The sequence below is a fragment of the Metopolophium dirhodum genome, chromosome 1 (assembly GCF_019925205.1).
Source record: "Metopolophium dirhodum isolate CAU chromosome 1, ASM1992520v1, whole genome shotgun sequence".
Classification (NCBI taxonomy): domain Eukaryota; kingdom Metazoa; phylum Arthropoda; class Insecta; order Hemiptera; family Aphididae; genus Metopolophium; species Metopolophium dirhodum.
Window position 1 is genome coordinate 144,865,175 of NC_083560.1, and position 25,341 is coordinate 144,890,515.

Below are 25,341 nucleotides of genomic sequence, written 5' to 3' on the forward strand. Positions count from 1 at the left end.
GTTTAAAAACTAGTAAAGATGTGGAGTTTTAGATTCGATAAGATGATTTTTTTTTTTAAAAAATATATAAATAATGAAATAAATAGGTACTTACATTAAAGTATTTTCTAATGTTTAGAGACGAATGACTGTTGATGATGCCGGTGTTGGACTGGTAAACTATGTAGGTTTGAAGTATTTTCCAATGTTGAGTGATGAACCCTTATTGATGATGTCGATGTTGGACTGGTAAACTTGGTAGGATTGAAGTATTTTCAATATTCGATGGTGAATGACTGCCGCTTGTTGTTGCTGGTAGAGAACACAAGCTGGACTGATATCGTTTGACTATCAAATGCTGCGTTATATAGTCGAGAATCATCTCCTACTTTCCTAGTTATCGTTTAAAACTTACATTCTATTCGAAGAAATCGTATGACCTGTTCATGTAATATTAATTTTAAAAACAACTAAGTTATTTTGTAGTAATAGTAATTATAATATATAATGTATGTATTGGTGTTGACCGTAGTCCGGAATATTCATTTAAAAATAGCTAGGTCAAATTTTAGGGCGTTGTCCGAATAAAAACTAGTATCGATAGGAGGTCGTATAAGACCGTTGGCGGAATAAAACTGGGCGTTGTCCGAATAAAAACTAGTATCGATAGGAGGTCGTATAAGACCGTTGGCGGAATAAAACTGATATTAATAAGAGGACAAATTAAGGGCGTTGGCTGGTTTAATGAACATTGCTATGAATATTCCACATTTCAAAGTATCTATGGTAGTGGAAACATTACAGTATATAAGGCTAGCGTATTAACAGCAATATTACAGTCAACATTCAGCAACTAGAACTTCTTCATCATCTATAACAATTCAGCTTCAAGATGTCTTACAGAACTTCGATCATCGATTCCGGATCAGAGGTTAGTAATTGAATCACTTTAATAACTAAAGCAAATTGGAGGTCAGTCGTAAAACTACTCAACGCTATGGTTATAATAAATTCGTGGTTGATTATAACTTTATTTTAAACATAATATTAAAATTAAATAATAATTAGAGTGTGACTGTAACGTTGCTCAATATTGTTTTAGAGATCGGCTGTAAGCCACTCATACATTTATAGTTATTCACCTTAGTTTATGTTTTATAGAACGAATTTGAGTCCCTGGACACAAAAAAGCCTTCTACTTCAAAGCAGGCCAAAACATCGTTAAAAAGAGGGGCTGAAAAAACAGTAGACAAAAAAAACAAAAAAAAACAGATGAAAACAGTAAGATAAATAATAATTTATCATATTAATACTTTATCTAATATTCTAAGGTTATGAATTATGGCATGAATTTATTTATTTGTTTTTTTTTTTAGAGTTCATCATACAGAGAAATTCTCGAAGAGAAATTGCGGGCGGAAGAATTTGATGAAGAGATTTTTAATTCTGTCACTTTTCGTCAGGGAGATGGTTTGGCTACCATCAAAAGCCAATTTAATCCAGACGAAAAGCCGACGGATTATTGGACGATAACACATTACAAGTGTGCGAATATACACAACGTCCCAACAAAGGAAAGGTAAAGACTAGACTTTGGTTTATTTTTTAATTAAAAAACTATTGCTAAATGAAAAAAATCATTAGTTTTTATTCACTGCCAAACTGATTGAATAATTAATTTATGTTGCAGGTGGCGACACTCTGAGGCATCTGTCAAGGTGACGACATCGGACAAGTCAAAAGATCAGACTCTCAATACAAGTTTAAACGAGACCATGCAGGTTATATTTGATGTAATTTTGAAAGACCCGGAACGTCATACAATAAGAAATAAATTAGCCGCATGAAAAAAAAAAAAAATGTAGTATAAAAATATTTTTATTTATTTAATAAAAAAACAATACATAAATATAAATGAATTTGTATTATATCATACTATTAAGTCCTGTAAAATCATGTCAGACATTACATTAAAATGAAATTGTAAAATCTCATACAAAAATGAAGTGTCATCGTTTTGTAGATGAGAATAATAACTAAAATCATAGTTCTGTATATACTGGTTTGTGAATTCGTTTCTCTGGCAACTGATGGGCAAACCACGGACATCGTTTTTAATCAGTTCGTAAGCTGCATCGAATGTTGTTTGAAAACTCGGTAGACGTTTCTGTTTTTCTGCGATATAAAGGTCGACACAATGTTGAAGTTGTTTTAGTCTGCAGAAATCTATATGCGAGAGTGTAATATAATCATCATTTATATGCAAGGTTATTGAACTCTGCTTCACATTAATTGAATATGTAAAGTTCTCAGTAATTTTTACACGTCTACACCTGGTATGTAAGTTGTTAGTAATTGAAATGTAATTAGATTCAGACATGAGCGTACACCATTGCTCTAAATTTAATGTAATAATTTTTTTCGTTAACTTACACTCTAATAACACAATAATTGAAATTTGTTTGCTGATTAATAGTCCAACCGTAACACTCTTCTTACCAAATGGACGTATGTCAAATACCGATTTTGACACAATTACCGGTAGACCCATAACAAATTAAAGTTCTTTTCTTTTTAATAATTAAAAAACCTTTAAACTATAAACGTAATTATTTTTTTTAAAAATTTGATGTAATATAACCGATGAGGGATATACTTTGAACTGAAAGCATTTTTACTTTGCAAGCGTATTATATACTAAACTTGATAGATAAAAAAAAAAAAAAATGCAAAAAATGTGAACGTATAGCATAGTCGGCTACTGCATGTAGTAGAGGGGAGAATTACATATACTTACCTGTTACCTGAAAACATTTAAATTATTGCTACACGCGCTAACCCACTAGGCTATACGTTCACGAGATATTAAATCAAATATTAACACATATAAGTTGTTTTAAAAAATCAACATTTATTTTCATTTACTATAACATAATATAATAAAAAAACATGATTAACAAACGGTATCGTATGACCCAGTTTCACAATTACAAATATGTTCGGTTTTACAATATTTACTTAATATGTTTTGAACATATTGATTACCTTTCATTAATAACACAAATAAACACCTTGGGCTGAATCTGCAATGTTCAATCCATGGATCGTCCAGCCTTTCCCAGTTATGAAGAATAAGTCCGCAACAAAAGCATTCTACAACATCATCCACTCCTGAATATTTTAAGCCACATTCAGACAATGTATATTTATTTTGAAAAGTATTTTTTGGGAATAATTTGAATGTTTTAAATCTTGATGAAAACGAAGAAAATTCTGGATGAACTGCAGCCGGATTATTTCGTATACGATAAACTAATGATTGAAAATCATTTGAACATTTTTGAAAGTTCATTTTTGAAAAAAATTTATAAATTGAAAAACAATTTAATGAAATTTTAAGAAAATAAAGTAAAATGAGACACAACTTGAGTAAACGGCGGATCATTGACGACTGAATATAAAAAACGATTAGCTTATAACTCAAAAGTATATAAATTAAAAAAAAATATAGACATTCATTAATTAGATAAATTACAGTGAAACCAACCTAAATGAAAAAAAAATGTGAATATATAGTAATATTTAGTAATTATAATTTCAGTTTTATAATAAGGCTTGTGTTCTGTATTTTAAATAATTATTCCATTTTAGTAATAAGGTTTGTTGAGAAAAAAACCATTTAGCATGTACACTGTAAATATTTGGACAAAACTGACTTTGAGTGTGCAAACTCTTCATAATTTTTACACGGTAAAATTATTGTGTCCAAGGGGGACATCCTCCCTTGAACGGTGTGAAATTACCGTGTAAAAAGTGTACAAATTCTTCATAATTTTTACACGGTAAAATTATTGTGTCCAAGGGGGACATCCTCCCTTGAACGGTGTGAAATTACCGTGGTGACACAAAAAGTAGACTGTGAACATACAAATGTATACTACTCGAGTGGTGCTCGTCCAACTCTGGCATCCCCTCGAACGCCACCAGCCAATCTGTCTCGGTAATTTCTACCGTGGACTCCGATTGGTCTGGCGACTCCTGGCTGGTGGGTTGTCCCGGCTCCTCGGACTTGCCGTCCTTGGAGGCCGGTTTGTCAACCTCCATCGGTGTAGGGTTGGTCGGAGGCGTGCCGGCTGCTTCCGGTTCTGAGGTTGGCGCGGGTTGCTTGGCAAGCCGACGTTGTTGGCTTGCCTCGCTTTCCCTGGCCTTCCTCTTCTCCTTCAGCTGTTGGAATTTCCGGCGGTTCCTTGCCTGCTGCGCCTCCGTCCTCACCCTTCCCGTTGGGCCGGGGAGTACCCCCGTTGGCCTGGGTACCGGTGCCGGCTCCGCAGGTGTTACGGGGGCAGGTGTCGTTGCTGGGGGTGGTGGCCTTGTCAGGGACGGTGTGCGGCTGCCGGGTGTTGACGTTGATGGTGGTCGGTGTGGCCGCAACCTCCGCTGAATGTCCGTCGTACGGTCCGCCCAGCCCCGGTTGTAGATGGCCGCCCGCACTGGGTCCTGCAGGAGTTGGCGGGTAGTCATCCTCGCGACCTGGGCGGCTGTTCGCGGCTCATCCTGGCCACCGGATACCAGCCCCAGCCGTTGGATTAGCTCGGCAACCTGCTGCCACTTCTCCTGCTGTTGGCCGGTCATGTTGTCTGTAAATGATTATTATTACAGACAATTGTTTATTTAATGTTGGCCTATCGGTGCCCGTTTTAAGCATGACACATGTATTTTCCGCGGTGGTTGTTGGTCGGTTTGGAAGACTCCTTTCCCGACCTGTTTCGCCAGTCTTACCGGTCCCCACCACTTTGGTGCGAAACCGGCGTGAAAATCTTTGTGTGCCTTAGATAAGTGGTGTGCTTTGTAGTAGACTACGTCGCCCTTGCCGAACTTCACCGGTGTGCCGGTGTTCGTGCTTGGTTTTACCACTACCTTTTTGCCTAAAATACGTTTCTCCCGCTCTACCCTCTCTTCCTGTATTTTTTTGATGTGTACCGGCGCCGCTTTAGACAGCGCCCAGTCTCCGGGTCTCTTGCACTCTCTGCCGAGGACAAGGACCGCGGGTGGGTAGCATGTCTGTTCGTTGCACCTGTTCCGTATCGAAAATAGGATTGAGGGTAGTTTCGTGTCCCAAGATTTATGTTTGCCCGTTACTAGTTGTGCGCGTAACCCTTTTTTTAAATCTTGATTACGGCGTTCGACTGGGTTGGCCCTCGGGTGGTAGATTGGGGTCGTCCAACCCTGTGCCCCCCAGCGTTCTAGCGCGTTCATCATTTCGTTTGACACAAACTGTGGGCCGTTATCACTGAGACACACGCGGGGGTAACCGAAACGCGAAAAGAACTCGCGTTCTAACGTTTCGATTATTGTTTTAGAGGTTGCTGTTCCTAAGGGGTAAGCCTCGGTCCACCTACTAAAACAGTCGGTTGCTACCAGTATGTACGATTTTCCCTTACCAGAACGTGGGTATGGGCCCATGAGATCGACACTGATAACTTCCCATGGTTCACGGGGGGTTCTTGGTTGCATTGGGTCGTTTGGACGTGAGTTTAGTGGTTTCGTGCACGCACATACGTGGCACGCACCGACATATAACCTGACGTCGTTTTTTTGACCTTTCCAATAGTACCGTTGTCGAACCGCCCGGTACGTCTCTTTCCAGCCCGGGTGGTTGGATAAGACGTGATCGTGACACCTCCAAATTGCATGTTGTGCTTTGGTTTTTGGTATCACGACGGGTGTGTGGGTTCCTACGTTTACGCGTAAGAGACCTTCGGACAAAACGTATGCGTTTGTTCCCGATTTTGTGCTCCTAGTGTTCCGCGCTGGCCCGTCCCACCTGTGACCGGCGACTACTTCGCGGATTGTGGCGTCTTCGGACTGCCATTTTTCGAGAGTCGTCGCGGTGAGTGGTGTGTCGTCACTAACGTGGTTATCGAACATTGAAAATATTCGGTCAGATTCGAGGTCAACACTGGTTGTCGGCGCTGTGGGCGCCCCTACCAATTTTTCCTCAAGTCGATCTTCGTCTACAGGTGTGCCCGGTGCCGGGTCACGAGATAACAAATCTGGTGCTTCGTTTTGTATTCCCGGGACGTGTACCGTACTAAAATCTAAATTAGCTAGTTGTAGTGACCAACGTGTTAATTTTGAATTTTTGTCTTTAGCCCTGTGTAACCATGTTAGTGCCGAGTTGTCGGTTAGGAGTTCGAAACGTCGGGTTTCTAGGTATGGACGGAATTTGTCTGTCACCCAGATTATCGCTAGGCACTCGCGTTCGACCGCGGCGTACCTTGTTTGCGTTTCGCTAAACTTTTTGCTTGCGTAGGACACTATGCGTCTTTCCTCCGGTCTGTCACCCCGTTGGAAAAGTACCGCACCGGCTCCTATTTCGCTTGCATCTGTTTGCAGACAAAACGGCTTGCTATAATCGGGTGGCGACAATTTTGGTGATGTGACTAGCGCGTTTTTTATTGTTTCGAACGCGCGTTGTTCTACCTCTGTCCATTTCCACCGTATTCCCTGTTTTAATAAATTAGTGAGTGGTGCTATGGTATCCGCGTAATTATCTACGAACTGGTTGTACCAGTTGCACACGCCCAAAAATTTACGTACGTCCCTAACCTTTTTGGGAACCGGAAAATTGTCAATGCATACCAATTTTTCCGGTTGTTTTTGTATGCCCTCCGAGTCTACGATGTGCCCTAAAAATGAAATTTCGCGTAGACCGATTTTACATTTTTTTGTGTTGCACGTTAGTCCAAACCTCTTGAGCCGCTCGAGAACCTTGTCTAAGTGGGCCTGGTGTTCGTACTCGTCCCTTGAAAATACTACAATATCATCCAGGTAAACTTGTACGAAATCATCCTGGTACCCCCTCATGACCTCGTTCATGAGTCTCACGAAAGTCATTGGACTATTCTTTAGACCGAAGGGGAGGACTCTGAACTGATATAGACCTCTACGTGTTCGGAATGCCGTATATTTTCGTGCATTTTCGTGTAGCGGCACTTGCCAGTACCCCGACTTAAGGTCAAAAATGCTGAATATTTTCGCGCCCCGCATTTGCCTAATCATTTTGTTGAGATCTGGCATAGGGTACGCGTCGGATTCCGTAACGTCGTTAAGCCTCCTGTAGTCGACACAGAGACGAAAAGTTCCGTCTTTTTTCTTTGCCATTACTACTGGTGCGGCCCATGGTGAGGTGCTTGGTTCTACGAGCCCCTGGACTTCCATATCGCGTACCATATCGTCGATAGCAGTTTGTTTCTGCTGCGGATATGGGTATGGTTTGAGCGCGATTGGGGACGGGTCTTTTAGCAGAGTAGTATACATTTGTATGTTCACAGTCTACTTTTTGTGTCACCACGGTAATTTCACACCGTTCAAGGGAGGATGTCCCCCTTGGACACAATAATTTTACCGTGTAAAAATTATGAAGAATTTGTACACTTTTTACACGGTAATTTCACACCGTTCAAGGGAGGATGTCCCCCTTGGACACAATAATTTTACCGTGTAAAAATTATGAAGAGTTTGCACACTCAAAGTCAGTTTTGTCCAAATATTTACAGTGTACATGCTAAATGGTTTTTTTCTCAACAAACCTTATTACTAAAATGGAATAATTATTTAAAATACAGAACACAAGTTATGTAATAACAGATTTTTTATTATTGTAAATTAATTCTAAAATATATTTACACAAGTTTTCTTACTTCTCTAGTAAAAGGTACATATTCTACAATACGATCATGAATTAATAAACAATAAGCAGTTACACCTGTAAGCGAATCTGAAGCTTCGATTTCCAATTGAACATCCACTGCTGAGGCTGTGGTTGAATCGTTCTGTTTTGAAGTATCGATAACTATAATTGGTGCGTTTGCTACAAAAGTAGAAGGACTCAATATCGGGTTACGAATACTTTTTTCATAGTACGATTCTTGAAACGATGTATACATATTATACAATAAGGTGAAATTATTTTTCGAAAAATCTAAATTCAAATTATCGTATGGATAAGCTATTGAGTTCAGAAATACTTTAACGTTTGTTAGATTACAATGATCGAATATACTACAATCTTTTGATAACACATTTTTGCGTCCTTTCTGTAATCCAATTACGACGAATCGTGGTTTTTCTAATTTTGAAGCAGTTTTCAAATTCCACACAACTTTTTTAGTGGTCCCGAGTTCAGGATATTCAAAAGTTTCAAAAGATCTAAAAGGGATAAACAAACTTTTTTCTTTTTCTATAAGTTTCAATAATTTCAACCTTTCTTCATCATCGACCGTTATATGTGGGACCTTCCAGACTATTTTATTTAAGGTGACTTTACCTTCAGTGGCAGTTGCACCACTTTTAACTTGTAAAGCATTTAAATCACTATGACTTCGGGTTAATATTAATTCCAATCTAGAATTCACTAATATTCTTTTGTAGTCTTCAAACAATCCTAACCAATATTTTAATGGAATACAAGCGGTAAATTCACCTTTATCATTTTCTGATTGCGTTGCGTTTTTAAAATTCCAGCCAGCATTTTCATAGCAATTGTAGTTGTCTGGCGTACCGGATAAGTAACCTTTCAACGAGCTAGTGATTCCAAGAACACGCGTGCTATCTACTTCTATCCCATTGATTTCCAACCGTATTTGCTCAAAAAGGTAAGAGTAACCGTTATTAGTTAGTTTCACTTTGGTAGCATCAGTAATTATTCCTTCCAAAAAATAAAGCTTTCGTGTAGATATGGATAGACATCCGTTTGCTGGATCGATATACGTATTTCATCATTATTATTAAATGATGTTGTATACGGTACGTATGAATGATATTCAATTTTTGTAATTTTAGAATCCGTTTCGTACTGTGAAGTTATATCCAAAATATCACTTTCAGGCATTCTGCTTTAATTGATAACCCAAAGCTTGTAAAATTTTTTTATTCTTCACCGTCAATTTTTTTATTTGATTTGATGTTGCTGGTAGCACTTTAGTCTTATGACTAGTTGTACTGATCCGAAGTAGTGGGTTTATATTGAATTTTAAACCCATCTCAAGATCCGTAACGTTTAATATGTAACACAATTGTCAATGCCTCACCAAAATTATCAATCGGATTATGATCTTGATCAACTAACTGAACGGTTATCGAATCAATATTTGTTTTATTCAATTTGTAATATATTAAATTTGGTGGTGACTGAATTACTTTCAACCCTGTCCTTTCACTTGGGAAAAACTCATAAATCGAATGACTCTGAAGATGGTTGTTGAATGATCCTTGAGCTATATTACACATTACTTTTATAGAATTAATTGTGTTTAAATTTACAGCTTTTTCCGATCGAAGAATTTCATTGTGTGGCTTATATACTCGTTTTTCAAAACCGAATACAGGTGCTATACTATACGGATGCTCAAAGTGTAGTATCCCATTACATTTTATATACGATCTGAAATCGTTAGGATCAACTGTAATGTCGAATGTTAAATTGGTTAAGTTTTTACTATTATAGTCATCTATTTGCTTCTTAACTCGTTGCTTAATATCTTCAATTTCATAACAACCCTCTTCCAATGTAATAAAACATATCATAGGATCATTATTGTTTTCATTCTCAGCTACTTGTATAGAAAATTTATTATTATTATCATTAATATTTGGAAACGAATTAAATGACTGTAAACATAACAAAGCTATTTCTGAGTCCTCGTAAAGGTTTATAGGCGGAAAATAATTTACAGATAATATGGTAGCATTCCCAGTTAAACTTAAAGTAACTGACTCATACATTACAAAATCTAAGATATAAATTTAATGATGAGATCCGTGACGTTTAATATGCAGAACAACTGTTAACGTTTCGTTAAAATTGTCAATTGGATTATTGTTTTGGTCAACTAACTGAACAGTAATTGAATTAATATCTGTTTTGTTTAATCTGTAATATATAAGGTTTACCGGAGATTGAACAACCTTTGTTCCTCTTCTCCCACTTGGGAAAAACTCATATATCGAATGGTTTTGAAGTTGGTTGTTGAATGACCCATGTGCTATATTACACATTACTTTTATAGAATTAATTGTGTTTAAATTTGCAGCTTTATCCGATCGATGTTCTTCATGAAACGGTCCACAAACTTTCTTTCTATACCCAAAAACAGGTGCTATACTATACGGATGCTCAAAGTTTAGTATTCCATTACATTTTATATACGTTCTAAAATCGACAGGATCAATACGTACACTGAATGTCAGCTTTGTTCCGTAGACTTTATTAACTTGAGATAACTCTTCTACCATATATTTGTTAATATCTTCTATGTCACGGCATTCGACTGGTACAAAAAATTGAATTTTTGCTATTCTATCTGGAGGAATTGATTTTATTCTCAGCCGGTTATTAGTTGGATTTATAATATTTGGAAATGAATTGTACGTTTGCAAAGATAACAAAGCTATTTCTGAATCCTCGTAAACGTTTAGAGATGGAAAATAATTTGCCGACAATACAGTTGAATTTCCAGTCAGATTTAATGTAATAGATTCATGCATTGCAAGAATTCAAGACATAAATGACCACAGTTAAATGTATTGAAGTCTTGATAGTTGGAATAGTTGTATACTATTTTGAACTGTCTGAAATAATGTTGTAATTCAATTGGTGGTGGTAAATCACCAAAGCTATCAAAATATACAACTTTGTCCTTATTTTTATAAAACGCTACCCAATGGCTTCCGTCGCCTGAAGATGTATCCAAGTTTAATATACCACATTCAATCGTATGTGGTTTTTTAGGTAAGTTATCACGTGAAAAGACACCACGGAAATGATTGATTTTCAACTTTCCGATATATTTTATAATATCTTGAGACGAAAGCGGTCTATCAGGTAGCGTGATCATCAGTTTTTTTTCCTTAACCTATTCTTGTTTGATTTCAAACCACTGCCTTTTTTTCTTTTTGAATTTTGAACCGCATTATACACACTAGCACCTCCAGACATCAAACTACCAAGTGCTGACAATCCTGCAAATATAGGTATTAAGGGAATTGCACCTCCTGATTGTCTCGGTACTAAAATCAACCTTTTACCACCATTCTTTTTTTTTGAGATTCTTTTTTTTTTCGCTGCTAGTATACAATTTGTTTTTATAGCACGTTTCCGTTTGCAACCCATACCTATTTTTCTTTTAGCTTTCATTGCGTTTGTTACTGCGTACGCAACTAATTTCTCTTTTCTAGGTGTATCTTTTGCTTTAAATCTTTCCCAAGCTCGATTTTCTAACACTTTATCAGCTTTATGTCTATCGTCTAAATTTTTACTTGTTGCATACACAATATCGTGGTCACGACAAGCAGCATCCAATGGGTTTATTCCTTTATCACCACGATCTAGTCTCTTTTTTAATTTCGTACCAGGACCACAATACTGATATCCTGAAATATGAGCTTCGAACGGGAGACTATTTATAAGGGAGTTTACAAATCCTTTACCAGTCTTGTTTGAATTGTACTTACGAGTTGAACACGCCATCTATAACTGGTTATAAATTTAAAAAATCTAGAGTATTTATACGAAAATAATATGAATTTGATTGAACAGAAAGATAAATTAGATGTAATAAATGTAGATGTTCAGGTAGTAAAAAAACCATCAAGACATGGTTCGTTATTACCTGATACTATACGTGCTATACTAGTTGGTCCCAGTGGCTCAGGAAAAACAAATATAATGTATAATCTGATCACACATGCAAACGGGTTAAGATTTGAAAATATTTATTTATACTCGAAAACCTCTAATCAGGAAAAATATGTCTTACTGAAAAAAATAATAGATGATATAAAAGGTGCTAATTTTTTCATATTTACAAACGCTGATAAGGTTATAAAACCAAACTTAACCAAAAAAAATTCAATTATCATTTTTGATGATGTGATATGTGGTCCACAATCCGTAATCAGAGAATACTTTAGCATGGGCAGACATTCAGGTGCTAGCTCTGTATTTTATTTAGCACAGACATATTCTAAAATATCAAAACAGCTAGTAAGAGATAACGCAAACTTCTTAATGATACTTAAACAAGATGATACAAATTTACGACATATATTCAACGATCATTCGTCTACAGATATGGATTTCTCAGAATTTCGTAAAATTTCTCATTTATGTTGGAATCATAGTGATTATGGGTTTATGGTCATCGATAAAACTCGGGAAATGAATGAAGGAAGGTATAGATGTGGGTTTCATACGTTCATTAAAATAAAATAATTTTACATATTTATACCTATATAAATATACCGTCACACAGTTATTATCTACATAGTGTTATCGACAGTCATACGATACAGGTATAGTACTTTTATTATTTACAATGAACAAACAAAAAGTTTTATTGGAAAATTTAATAACATCAAAAAAAAATATTAAACGAAAAATAATGGAAATGAAACGTGGTGTTATAGATTCTGAAAACTATTTCCGTGAGGCATTTAAACCAATAATTGAACCATTGAGTACACATGCAAAACAAAATGAAATATGTAACACACAGTCAACTGTACTAGAAAATAAATCAGAAACCTCATGCACTAGTGAAGATGATGATGATAACGAATTAAATTCACCATTTGAAAATTTTTTAAATAACCGTCCTAAATCAATACGTTATGATAAATCCTATGGTATGCATTATGATAAAAATAGTGATTCATATAAAATAGGAAAACATTCTGTAACTTTTAGTCACGGTAAATTACTGCTGCTTAATAAATATTATAAATTCACACCAGGTTTATGGTCTTTATTATGTGAGAAGGAACCAAAAAAAACAACTATAGAAGATATAGAATCTTATTACAATATTTTGAAAACTTCTGGAGTCCATTTAAAAGCAGATGGAAAACCTAGAACCTCAAGGTATCATAAATGGGTGACTGTTGTAAAACCGTTGTATGATCGAATGAAAATGGAGGGAAAACAGTTTAATGAAGAAATAGATAAAATTAATGAGAATACAACTCCACGAATTAACTTAAAATCATTTAACAATACTTTACCTTCTAGTCCTTTTGGCTTATTAAACGCTAAACGTAGAAAAATAACACAAGAAAATGATCCATTTGATTTTAATCAATCAGCAAGCAGTTTTTCACCTTCAGATCGTATGTCTACAGATATGATTAATTTTACTTCATCACCTGATCCTAAGACAGGTAGTGGTTTATATAAAGATGTCTTACCTCAAACCCAATTAGTTTATTATGACGATCCGAATGAGCTAGTAACTAGATTAAATCTTTTGACATCATCGCAAAGTGTTGGTAATACTGGTGTTAATAACGAAATCATATCTATTTTAGAAGAACTGCGTGAGAGAAATATTATAGCATAATGACGACCTTAGAGGGTATAGCTAATGAGCTACATCGACCAGCGAGAAAAATATTTCCTAGACGTAGTGTGGTTACACGGTTTATTGACGACCTATGGCAAGCTGATTTAATGGATATGCAATCTCATTCTAAAAAAAATTACGGTTTTAAATTTATATTAGTTGTTATAGATACATATAGCAAATATGTATTTGTGGAACCGCTGAAAAATAAATCAGCAAAAGAATGTACAAAAGGAATGGTTAATATATTGAAAAAAGCTAATCCGAAATTTTTACAGACAGATAATGGTACAGAATTTTATAATACTCAATTTCAAGATTTAATGAAAAAATATAAAATTAAACATTACAGTTCATACAGTGTTATTAAATGTTCAATCGCAGAACGTGTGATACAAACACTTAAAAATAATATATATAAACATTTCACTGCAACAGGTACATGGAATTGGTATAATACAATATCAAAAATTATAAATAACTATAATAATACAAAACATAGAACAATCAAATGCACACCTAATGAAGCTCGAATGGATACAAACAGAATTAAATTTAGTACATATAAAAATTTACAAACATTGTATAAACCAAAATTTAAAGTTAGCGATAAAGTACGAATATCTAAGTATAAACATATATTTAGTAAAGGATATACCCCGAATTGGACAACGGAAATATTTACAGTTTCAAAAGTTTTACAGACAAATCCAGTAACTTATCAACTAAAGGATGAATCAAACAATATAATCTTAGGTGGTTTTTATGAATAGGAAATTAAATTAACTAATTTTCCAAACACCTTTCTTATTGAACGTATTGTGAAAAAAGTTGGGAATAAAATGTTTGTTAAATGGTTGGGTTTTGATTCAAGTCAAAATTCGTGGATAACATCATCAGATATTTTTAAATAATAATTTTTTATGTATAACATGTAATACTTTTATAATAAATGCCAGAAAAAAGTTGAAATAATTATTTGTTTTCAGTTTGTAGTTTTTTTATTTCAGCACCCATTTTTCTAATAGATTTTATTACACTACCGAGTGAAGTATTTTTTCTTTAATTGTATAATGTTTTCAGTTTATAGTGTCCATAAGCCAAAGTATTTATCCCATCGTCATTTATATGACGTTTATCATCATTAGCACTTAAAACAAGTTTGTTCATTGTTTTCGAATGAACAACATGTTTGTTTGATTGGATAAAATTCATGGATCTATGAGTTAATTTATCCTTAACATATAAATGGTTTATAAAAGCATTTAGTATATCCTTATAATTATCGAATTGCATATGTTTTTTAATAATATATTTCTTTACACCTTTCGCTTTTTTTTCCTCAGTACCGTCTACAGTTTTGTACGCATATAATTTCGGTCTTAATGAAACGAATTCTTTAATTATTACTCCTTTTAATTCATCCTTAAAAAAGCCTGGTTGGCTTTTATGTAATTCGTTAAAACAATAATGGTCTTTAGGATAATTAGATGTATCAAAATATGGTAATAAATTATTTTTTAAATCATTGAAAAAATTTGTAGTTTGAATAGCGTATATCAAGGAATCAGTATCCGAATATAAAGAACTAATTTTAGTACCATACATTTTCTTCATAACATTATAATGAAAATCGTACATAAATGTTTTCGAAACGTCTAAAATTGCAAATCCTACATAAATTGCCTTATCGAATTTAATAGTTTCCTTATGTTGGTGAATAGCCATGAGATTCTTAGAGTATATGGTTCTGTCTTTAAAACTAGTTTTTACCATTAGTTTGTTCGCTTTTTTTTCTGATGAAACCAGTTTTATAGAAGTTCTTGCTCGAACATTCTCCATACATTTACCAAAAACACTATTAATTAACAACTTCCAGAAATTTTTTTCAAACTCATTTTTTGCTTCTGCCCTCATTTTTGTACAAAACTCAATATACGATGCCATCCATTTTTTTTGTAAAAAACGGATAGCTCGATGAATTTTTACTACTTTAAGTCCGTGAGAAATCGCTTGTTTTAAATTTTTGTAATGTACAATATAGTTTTTTTTCGATGACAAAGTAGTTAACAATTTCTCAACTTTTGAATTTGGTGGACATTCGTTAAACGGTAAAAACGGGAAATCATTATGGGTTTTATGTAAATGTTTAGGGTACTCGATATCAACTTCTAATATATATCCTACTTCAGAATCATCAGGAATTTTAGTTACATCTATGTCGAGATTATCGACCCATTCAAAATCTTTAAAAGGTAATTCTGTTAACATAGACTTCCCATACAAATTTACACAGTCGAGATATGTAATCCAAGTAATTGGTTCATTCGAATTATAATCCAATCCTTCAATATTTGGTATGTTTGCTTTAGCATATCTTTTAGTTGATTGACAAATACCGCCTCGGATTGATTTTTCGAAGTAGAGTAACATATTATAATCCTTTAACCTCTCTAATTTAACCTTTGTATACTTAAGCATACAATCAAAAGCAAATCCAGGGGCAGTCATATAATGAGCAGGATCTATTCTGAGAGTAGATAAACATATGTCTCTAAAATTTTCGAACACGTCAGCTAGTATGGTAACATCAGTTTTTAAATAAAGATCGCTATATTCACCCAAAGTCTTTACGTCAAATGTATTCCATACATTTTTTGCATGTATGTAATCTTCATTACTTATGTTCTCGTCAGTTAGAGAGTTGTAGAATTGCAGCTTTGTCGGTAAAAAAGCATTGTCTAATTTACTCCAACTGTCAACATATTCATATGGGAAGACTCCTTTCCGGGTAACTAGATCTAACGATTGCATGGAAAATATTTTGAGAGTTTCCCTAAACCTTGTCTTATCTTCGGATAAATTGGTTGCAAGTTTACTCAACGATTCACTCATAAAACGGAACGTATCAACAAATTTTATGCTGAACCTAGGTGCGATTTCCTTGCTAAATGATATATATTTTTCTGAAGAATTTGGGATAATATGAATATCTTTATCATCGCAACCAAGTTCTCGAATAATAAAGTGGCTATCATACGACAAATTGTGGAAAAAAATCGGAACAAATGATGGAGTTGTTATTTCAAAATTACACTGAAGACAGAGAAATTGTCTATATTTACCGGTAAAATGACAATGGTCTCGGACTTTGATTAAATTGTTGTTTTTAAAATGTTTTAAACATTTTTCGCAAAATTTAGTTCTTTGAAAATGTTCTTCTTCTTTTCCAGTTAATTTTATCATCGGTGTATTAATTTGATAAATTTTATTGATACTATTCCCGATTTCAATCATATTTTTCATAAACTTTTTTGCAGCCTTTTCACCTCTATAAATAATAACCTTCCTCGGAATGTTGAAAAGTTTTACCAGCTCTTTTGAAATAATATTATAGTCAACTTTTACATAAAACCCGTAACTCATAATCTCATGCAAATGCGTAACATGAGTTTTCTGTTTTTTACATTTTTTAATGAATTCATTGGGCTGTTTGGGAGTTAATAAACATTCAAAATCTGCATAAATTACAAATGGAATCCTCTGGGTTTTTTTATAACCTTTGAAATAGATGAAATCATCATCTCCCTTTTCAAACATTATAGGTCTCCCTAAAGGATTCTTTCCACAATTACGCTGATGTTCATTTAATCCTTTCACACCCCAAAGCTTACTTTCACACGGTTGAGTACTAAAAGTTGTAAAACATCTTTTACAAATAATTAATTTTGAACAATTTTTCGTTTTCTGACTTCTGATCAATCTTGAAAAATTTTTAATATAACAATAATGCGATGTATCATAATTATTAAACAAAAATAGATCAAAATGAACATTTCTTTCGGTATTACAAATATACAAAGGAAAAATTGTTTTTTTATCATTCAAACTGAAAATGTTTATTGAAATATTGTTAATACGTTCAAATTTGGGTATCTGACTAATTGGTGTTGGAAAATCAACACATTTAAAATTTAAGCCGCTTTTTACTTCTAACATCTTAAAATATTTTTCACTAAAATTAGTTTTGTTAGAGCGATTATCAAACTTAGATAATAATGCATATTTAAAACATTTATTATCACTATTTTTTACATTGATAATCGCTCTTTTATCTTTAACATGTTTGGGTAAATCAATATATGTTCCTCCTTTGAGAGGATTCACTATATTGATTCTTAACTGCATTGTTTCTATTACCTTAAGCGACCATCCAGAGCCTTTCTGTTTGAAATCTGCCTCTTCCCGTAACAATTTATCGAACATGTCGTTTAGTGTTTTTTTTTAAAATTAGATGAATAACACACAAGAACATTAGACGTTTTGAATGCAATATCCTGTACTTCTTGCGTGATAATTCTTTCGTAAACACTATCGACGACTAAATTAAATTTTATAGACGTATTTTTACATGATTCTTTTAACTTGTAAATTAATTTTTCTGAAATATAGTTAAAAAAAAGCGTATAATCTATAAAATTTAATCTATTCCTAATGATAAAAGTTTTCGAACATTTTTTGAAACGTTCAATTTCGAATAACTCTTTATCAGTAGAAATTGTTCGCTGACATTTTCTCACCGTTTGTCTTTTCATGATGAAACTGTAAATAGAATAAATAAAAAACAAAATATATAATAATGTAAATAGATCATTTTATTTCAAAAATTAATACATTCAGAATATAAGACATAAAAAATAAAAAAGCGGTTTTGAGATAAAAAATGAATTATGAAAATAGGGAAAATTATGAATAACCATTAACCATTGTTCATATAATTATACTGTGTATATAATATAGATAATCCTTTTTGGATATTTTTTTCCCGTTGTTTATCAATATATAACGAATGTAAATGATCCTTTATATTTTTTTTTTTTTCATTCATTAATTTGTTTTGTTTTTAAAACTGCTTTTTTTATTCTTATATCAATTTTTTTAATTTTTTTTTTAAGTTCCACTGCTTTTTCATTCATTCCTCTGTCATTTTTCTCAGCCTTTTGAATTATCTCGTTAATTTTATCCATAATGAATGATTTTGATTCCATTTTTTTTTTTATTCTGTAAATTTTATAGTAGGTAATCTATAGACATTAGTTTATGATTATTATGTTAAACTTGTATCAATTGATAAATAAAAACATTTTTTAGAATGGTCGGTATATTTAATAAAATAGTTTTATTAAATAATTGAATAATAATGTAAACAAAAAACTTATATTATTTATCCAATTATTTTTTAAACATAAGCATAATACTATAATATGTACTAAATATTATTAAAATATAATCCAATTTTAACAGATTTCATTGAACTCCTGTAACTTTAAATTAAGATTTTGAATTTGTATATTGAAATTATTGATACTTTTCCAATAGTCAGAACATCTAGAGCAATGAAATATAATTATCTTTTCTCTCTCTTCTTTTAAAAAAAGCATTTTTTCTTTTAATATAAAATTATTTATATAATATTGATTTATATAAGTTACATCTAGAGAAGGAGAAGTACACATTCTAGCTAAAAACAATTGATATTTTATATTTTTAATATTTTTTTTATTCTGTTTAAGTTTCCATCTTTTCATGATGTGGTCTTTTTCATCCGTTTCCGTATAACTTTGAATCATTTGTTTATAATATTCTATTTCGTTTAAAATATTATTGTGAGAATTCATTATCTGTAAATGTTTTTATGTAAATATAAAAAAAATTTTGAAAAAAACAAAAATCTTATAATAAAAAATGATTTATATCAACCATCATTGTGTATAATTGTATGTTAGCTAATATGGCTAAATTTATAAATTATAATAATCAAGTTTTTATATTATTATGTTATTTTATAATTATAATCATTTACATACCATGCTGTATACATATATACAGAATTAAATCTTATTTTCAACTTATTAGAACTTTCTAACATTTTGTAGTCATTTAATATACGTTATGATAATTAACATAACTATATATCAACCAGCATTGTGTGTAGTTCAATTTTGGCTAATATGACTATATCTTATATATTACAAAATCAAGTTTTTATATCATATTATTCTATAATTATAACCATATACATACTGTATAAACTTGTTTTTCAACTTAATAACGTTCTAGCATTTTTTTTTTAACCATTTAATATACATTATGATAATTAAAATGACTATATATTAACCAGCATTGTGTATAATTCAATGTTAGCTAATATGACTATATCTTATATATTATAATAACCAAGTTTTTATATTATGTTATTTTTATAATTATAATCATATACAAACTATATAAACTTGTTTTTCAACTTAATAACTTTCCAGCATTTTGTAACCATTTAATAAACATTATGATAAAATATAAATAATGTTTATGCTATGTTATGTTTTTATTATCGTGTATTATTTTTTTTAATTTTTAAAAACTAGTAAAGATGTAGTTTCAGATTCAATAAGATGGTTCTTTTTTAAAAAATATGTAAATAATGGAATAGATAAGTACTTACATAGATAGCTGTACGGTTAAAGTATTTCCCAATTTTCAGTGTCTGTTGATGATGCTGGTGCTTCACTGGTTAACTTTGAAGGATTGAAGTATTTTTTTTTTGATTATGCTGATGATGTCTACGGTGAATGTCTGTCGCCTGTTGCTGCTTGTGGGGAACACAAGCTGAACTGATATCGTTTTGACTGACAAACGCTGTGTTATATAGTCGAGAATCACCTCCTACTTTTCCTAGTTGACGTTTAAAACTTACATTCTATTCAAAGAAACCGTGTAACGTTCTAATGTAATAATAATTTAAAAACAACTAAGTTATTTTGCAGTAATAGTAATTATAATATATAATGTATGTATTGGTGTTGGCCGTTACCTGAAATAACAATTTAAAAAAATAGCTAGCTCAAATTTTGGGCGTTGTCCGAATAAAAACTAGTATTAATAGAAGGTTGTATTAAAGCCGCTGGCGGAATAAAACTGATATTAATAAGAGGTCAAATTAAGGGCGTTGGCTGGTTTAATAAACATTGTTATGGATATTCTACATTTCTATGTTACTATAGTAGTGGAAACATTACAGTATATAAGGCTAGCGTATCGACAGCAATATCACTGTCAACATCCAGCAACTTCTGTGTATCGACAGCAATATCACAGTCAACATCCAGCAACTTCTTCATTAACTCAACAATTTCAAGATGTCGTACAGAACTTCTACTGTTGATTCTGGATCAGAGGTTAGTAAATGAATTATTTAATAACTTAAGTGAATTGGAGACCAGTCGTAAAACTATTCAACACTAAAATAACTACTAAAATCTCCACACCCGAACCTATCGGACGGTATTTATATGACAATAGTGTAATAGTCAGAGTATTCCGGCATTACACTGATCATACATTCGTCTCAGTTAATAGGGTAATAGTTAGAGTATTCTGGCATTACACTGACTGACATACCGTTCGATAGATTCAATTCCCAGTCGTGCACACTTTCATACCGAACCCTAAACACCTATTGTTATATTTCTGTTTGTAAAATAATAAAGTGTACACTCGTTAGTATGACAAACAAAACCGTGTAGAGTTCTTTCAAAATAAATTACCTACATAATCTAACCTAACCTACTACTAAAATCTCCACACCCGAACCTATCGGACGGTATTTATATGACAATAGTGTAATAGTCAGAGTATTCCGGCATTACACTGATCATACATTCGTCTCAGTTAATAGGGTAATAGTTAGAGTATTCTGGCATTACACTGACTGACATACCGTTCGATAGATTCAATTCCCAGTCGTGCACACTTTCATACCGAACCCTAAACACCTATTGTTATATTTCTGTTTGTAAAATAATAAAGTGTACACTCGTTAGTATGACAAACAAAACCGTGTAGAGTTCTTTCAAAATAAATTACCTACATAATCTAACCTAACCTAACCTACACTATAGTTATAATTCTACGGTAAACCACTCATACATTTATGAAAAAAAACAATCTATCAATATATTAAATTTAATACTATAAGTTTATTTTTATAGAACGACTTTGAAGGATTCGTAGACATGAAAATGAAGCCTTCGGCTTCGAAACAAACTAAGACGGCTTACAAAAGAGGAGCTGAAAAAGCGATTGATAAGAAAAATAACAAAAAAAATAAACAGGCAAAAACAGTAAGATAAATAATAAGTTATCATCTTAATACTTTTATCTAATATTCTAAGGTGATCAATTATAGCATGAATTTATTTTTTTATTTTTTTTTAAGAGTTCATCTTACAGAGAAATCTTAGAAGAGAAATTGCGGGCGGAAGATTATGACGAAGAAATCTTCAACACAATTACTTTCAGACAGGGAGATGGTTTGGCTACCATTAAAAGTTTATTTAATCCGGAAGATATTGGGACCGACTACTGGACAATAACACACTACAAGTGTAAAAACATTAAAAATGTTCCTCAAAAGGAGAGGTAAATACTATACTTTTGTTTACTTTTTACTTATAATGAAAAAAAAAAATAATAATCTACTTCTATTCACTGTTCAGCTGATTGAATAATTAATTTATGTTGCAGGTGGCGTCACTCTGAGGCAACTGTCAAGATAACGACTTCTGATAAGTCAAAAGACCAGGCAGTGAATAACAGTTTGAATGAGACCATGCAGGTCATCTTTGACGTAATATTGAAAGACCCTGAACGTCGGACTATAAGAAGTAAATTAGCTGCATGATAATTGGTGTAATATAAAATAATTTTTATCTAAATAAATAAACAATATATAAATATAAAAATAATTTGTATTTAATAAACAATATATAAATATAAATGAATTTGTATTATATCATACTATTAAGTCCTGTAAAATCATGTCAGACATTGCGTTAAAATGAAATTGTAATATTTCATACAAAAATTAAGTGTCATCATTTTGCAGATGAGAATAATAATTAAAATCATAGTTTTGAATATACTGGTTTGTGAATTCGTTCCTCTGACAGCTGATGGGTAAACCTCGGACATCGTTTTTAATCAGTTCGTAAGCTGCATCGAATGTTGTTTGAAAACTCGGTAGACATTTCTGTTTTTCTGCGATATAAAGGTCGACACAATGTTGAAGTTGTTTAAGTCTACAGAAATCTATATGCGAGAGTGTAATATAATCATCATTTATATGTAAGGTTATTGAACTCTGCTTCACATTGATTGAATATGTGAAGTTCTCAGTGATTCTTACACGTCTACACCTGGTATGTAAGTTGTTAGTAATTGAAATGTAATTAGATTCAGACATGAGCGTACACCATTGCTCTAAATTTAATGTAATAATTTTTTTCGTTAACTTGCATTCTAATAACACAATAATCGAAATTTGCTTGGTGATTAATAGTCCGACTGTAACACTCTTCTTACCAAATGGACGTATGTCAAATACTGATTTTGACACAATTACCGGTAGACCCATAACGAATTAAAGTTATTTTATGGTTCTTTTCTTTTTAATAATTAAAAAACCTTTCAAACTATAAACGTAATTATTATTTTTTTAAATTTGATATAATATAACCGATGAAGGATATACTTTGAACTGAAAGCATTTTTACTTTGTGAGCGTATTATATACTAAACCTGATAGATAAAAAAAAAAAAAAATGCAAAAAATGTGAACGTATAGCATAGTCGACTACTGCATGCAGTGGAGGGAGAATTATATATACTTACCTGTTACCTGAAAACATTTAAATTATCACTACACGCACTAACCCACTAGGCTATACGTTCACGAGATATTACATCAAATAATAACACATATAAGTTGTTTTAAAAAATCAACATTTATTTTCATTTACTATAACATAATATAATAAAAAAAACATGATTAACAAACGGTATCGTATGACTCAGTTTCACAATTACAAATATGTTCGGTTTTACAATATTTACTTAATATGTTTTGAACATATTGATTACCTTTCATTAATAACACATATAAACACCTTGGGCTGAATCTGCAATGTTCAATCCATGGATCGTCCAGCCTTTCCCAGTTATGAAGAATAAGTCCGCAACAAAAGCATTCTACAACATCATCCACTCCTGAATATTTTAAGCCACATTCAGACAATGTATATTTATTTTGAAAAGTATTTTTTGGGAATAATTTGAATGTTTTAAATCTTGATGAAAACGAAGAAAATTCTGGATGAACTGCAGCCGGATTATTTCGTATACGATAAACTAATGATTGAAAATCATTTGAACATTTTTGAAAGTTCATTTTTGAAAAAAATTTATAAATTGTAAAACAATTTAATGAAATTTTAAGAAAATAAAGTAAAATGAGACACAACTTGAGTAAACGGCGGATCATTGACGACTGAATATAAAAACGATTAGCTTATAACTCAAAAGTATATAAATTAAAAAAAAAATATAGACATTCATTAATTAGATAAATTACAGTGAAACCAACCTAAATGAAAAAAAAAAATGTGAATATATAGTAATATTTAGTAATTATAATTTCAGTTTTATAATAAGGCTTGTGTTCTGTATTTTAAATAATTATTCCATTTTAGTAATAAGGTTTGTTGAGAAAAAAACCATTTAGCATGTACACTGTAAATATTTGGACAAAACTGACTTTGAGTGTGCAAACTCTTCATAATTTTTACACGGTAAAATTATTGTGTCCAAGGGGGACATCCTCCCTTGAACGGTGTGAAATTACCGTGTAAAAAGTGTACAAATTCTTCATAATTTTTACACGGTAAAATTATTGTGTCCAAGGGGGACATCCTCCCTTGAACGGTGTGAAATTACCGTGGTGACACAAAAAGTAGACTGTGAACATACAAATGTATACTACTTAGCAGAATTTCGTGTTCAATTAATTTGGTACGTCCTACTTTTTCGCTGAATACTACCGCGTATTTATTTAAAATCTTGGTTAGTTTCGCGCGTGTTTCGGGGTCGTTTCCAAATTCTAATTGTGACAGGTCGGGACGAGTGGCGGGTGGTTGAGATTTCCCTTTCCAACATGTCGACGTACGAATTTGCTTACCCATGTGAATTGTGCACGCGGCGTAATCCCAAGAGACTTCGTTGTTAACAAGAAAGTCGTGTCCTAGTAACGCGTCGCAATACAAATTGTCTAGGATGGTCGCTTCGAATTTTATATCGAGTGTACCTATCCTAGCTTCTAATGTGGAGGTGCCACTGGTTGTTGCAATGCGACCTTCCGCCATCCGGACTGTGTTTGTTGGTCCGTGGGTGGGTGTTTTGCCGTATTTACGGGCTACTGTCGGGTTTACGTATGATTTTTGTGCCTGCGAATCTAATAGGGCTGTTACGAAGCCTGACGGAAATTCGAGTTCGACCGCGGGGGTCGGAATTTTGTCTTGGCATGTTCGCGTACCGTTATTAGTCGTATTGCAATTGGTCGAGCGGGACAACCTTGGACAACCTTGGAAATACTTATCCAAAATGTGTTTTTATATAATTTATTCATAAATTTAAAACTAGTATTTTAGAAAATTCTTGTGAAATCAGTGTAATAAATCAAAACAATATATTTGTTAGGAATTTATCATTGTCTTTAATTTAAATGTTTAATTATAAAACCTAAGCTTACAATTTATTAGTATATTAAAAAAAGAAAAAATATATATGTACAGTAGTATATACAAAGTAGTTCAATGTCGTTGGTGTGGAATAATTCTGCATAGTTTTGAAATCGACGATAATTGTTTTATAGAACAAACTCGATTCTCACCGAAATGTTTATTTGTATTATTAATGAAAGGTAATCAGGTTGTTCAAAAAATCTTAAGTAAATATTGTAAAACCGAAGTTATTAGAAATTGTGAAACCACTTCGTATAACACCATTTGTTAAATAATGTTTTTTTTATATATACTGTTTATAATATTTGCTGTATTGAAAAAAAAAAAAT

At 32.5% G+C, this 25,341-nt stretch overlaps 6 protein-coding genes across 6 annotated transcripts; 2 read left to right on the plus strand and 4 right to left on the minus strand.

Annotated features, from left to right (window-relative positions):
- The first annotated feature begins 228 nt into the window (after positions 1-228).
- Positions 229-1,841, plus strand: LOC132935385 (uncharacterized). The gene is made up of 4 exons (XM_061001928.1): positions 229-910; positions 1,141-1,260; positions 1,356-1,558; positions 1,670-1,841. Exons 1-4 carry the CDS (start codon positions 872-874, stop codon positions 1,824-1,826), a joined length of 519 nt encoding a protein of 172 aa, XP_060857911.1. The 5' UTR covers positions 229-871; the 3' UTR covers positions 1,827-1,841.
- Positions 1,842-1,897: 56 nt separating this feature from the next.
- Positions 1,898-2,635, minus strand: LOC132935386 (uncharacterized). The gene is made up of 2 exons (XM_061001929.1): positions 2,413-2,635; positions 1,898-2,205 (listed from the first exon to the last, which is right to left on the minus strand). The coding sequence occupies exons 1-2, from the start codon at positions 2,528-2,530 to the stop codon at positions 1,910-1,912; spliced, it is 414 nt and encodes a 137-aa protein (XP_060857912.1). The 5' UTR covers positions 2,531-2,635; the 3' UTR covers positions 1,898-1,909.
- A 1,235-nt stretch (positions 2,636-3,870) lies between these two features.
- LOC132933119 (proteoglycan 4-like) lies at positions 3,871-4,611 on the minus strand. The gene has a single exon (XM_060999445.1). The coding sequence runs from the start codon at positions 4,609-4,611 to the stop codon at positions 3,871-3,873; it is 741 nt and encodes a 246-aa protein (XP_060855428.1).
- Positions 4,612-9,723: 5,112 nt separating this feature from the next.
- Positions 9,724-10,527, minus strand: LOC132936955 (uncharacterized). The gene has a single exon (XM_061003768.1). The coding sequence runs from the start codon at positions 10,525-10,527 to the stop codon at positions 9,787-9,789; it is 741 nt and encodes a 246-aa protein (XP_060859751.1). The 3' UTR covers positions 9,724-9,786.
- A 3,914-nt stretch (positions 10,528-14,441) lies between these two features.
- On the minus strand, positions 14,442-17,645 carry LOC132933121 (uncharacterized). The gene is made up of 3 exons (XM_060999446.1): positions 17,475-17,645; positions 17,132-17,142; positions 14,442-17,070 (listed from the first exon to the last, which is right to left on the minus strand). Exons 1-3 carry the CDS (start codon positions 17,643-17,645, stop codon positions 14,442-14,444), a joined length of 2,811 nt encoding a protein of 936 aa, XP_060855429.1.
- Positions 17,646-20,575: 2,930 nt separating this feature from the next.
- On the plus strand, positions 20,576-21,861 carry LOC132932777 (uncharacterized). Its single transcript, XM_060999141.1, has 3 exons — positions 20,576-20,614; positions 21,428-21,559; positions 21,655-21,861. Exons 1-3 carry the CDS (start codon positions 20,576-20,578, stop codon positions 21,859-21,861), a joined length of 378 nt encoding a protein of 125 aa, XP_060855124.1.
- The last annotated feature ends 3,480 nt before the right edge of the window (positions 21,862-25,341 follow it).

Excerpts from the sequence above, each read along its gene's own strand:
- LOC132933119 (XM_060999445.1), bottom strand. The coding sequence starts at position 4,611 with ATGACCGGCCAACAGCAGGAGAAGTGGCAGCAGGTTGCCGAGCTAATC.
- LOC132935386 (XM_061001929.1), bottom strand. The coding sequence starts at position 2,530 with ATGGGTCTACCGGTAATTGTGTCAAAATCGGTATTTGACATACGTCCA. Across the intron at positions 2,206-2,412 it reads AATTATTGTGTTATTAGAGT|ATTTCTGCAGACTAAAACAA; the intron begins GTAAGTTAACGA and ends TCTCGCATATAG.
- LOC132933121 (XM_060999446.1), bottom strand. The coding sequence starts at position 17,645 with ATGTTCGATAAATTGTTACGGGAAGAGGCAGATTTCAAACAGAAAGGC.
- LOC132932777 (XM_060999141.1), top strand. The coding sequence starts at position 20,576 with ATGTCGTACAGAACTTCTACTGTTGATTCTGGATCAGAG. Across the intron at positions 20,615-21,427 it reads CTGTTGATTCTGGATCAGAG|AACGACTTTGAAGGATTCGT; the intron begins GTTAGTAAATGA and ends TTATTTTTATAG. Across the intron at positions 21,560-21,654 it reads AAAATAAACAGGCAAAAACA|AGTTCATCTTACAGAGAAAT; the intron begins GTAAGATAAATA and ends TTTTTTTTTAAG.
- LOC132936955 (XM_061003768.1), bottom strand. The coding sequence starts at position 10,527 with ATGCATGAATCTATTACATTAAATCTGACTGGAAATTCAACTGTATTG.
- LOC132935385 (XM_061001928.1), top strand. The coding sequence starts at position 872 with ATGTCTTACAGAACTTCGATCATCGATTCCGGATCAGAG. Across the intron at positions 911-1,140 it reads TCATCGATTCCGGATCAGAG|AACGAATTTGAGTCCCTGGA; the intron begins GTTAGTAATTGA and ends TATGTTTTATAG. Across the intron at positions 1,559-1,669 it reads AACGTCCCAACAAAGGAAAG|GTGGCGACACTCTGAGGCAT; the intron begins GTAAAGACTAGA and ends TTTATGTTGCAG.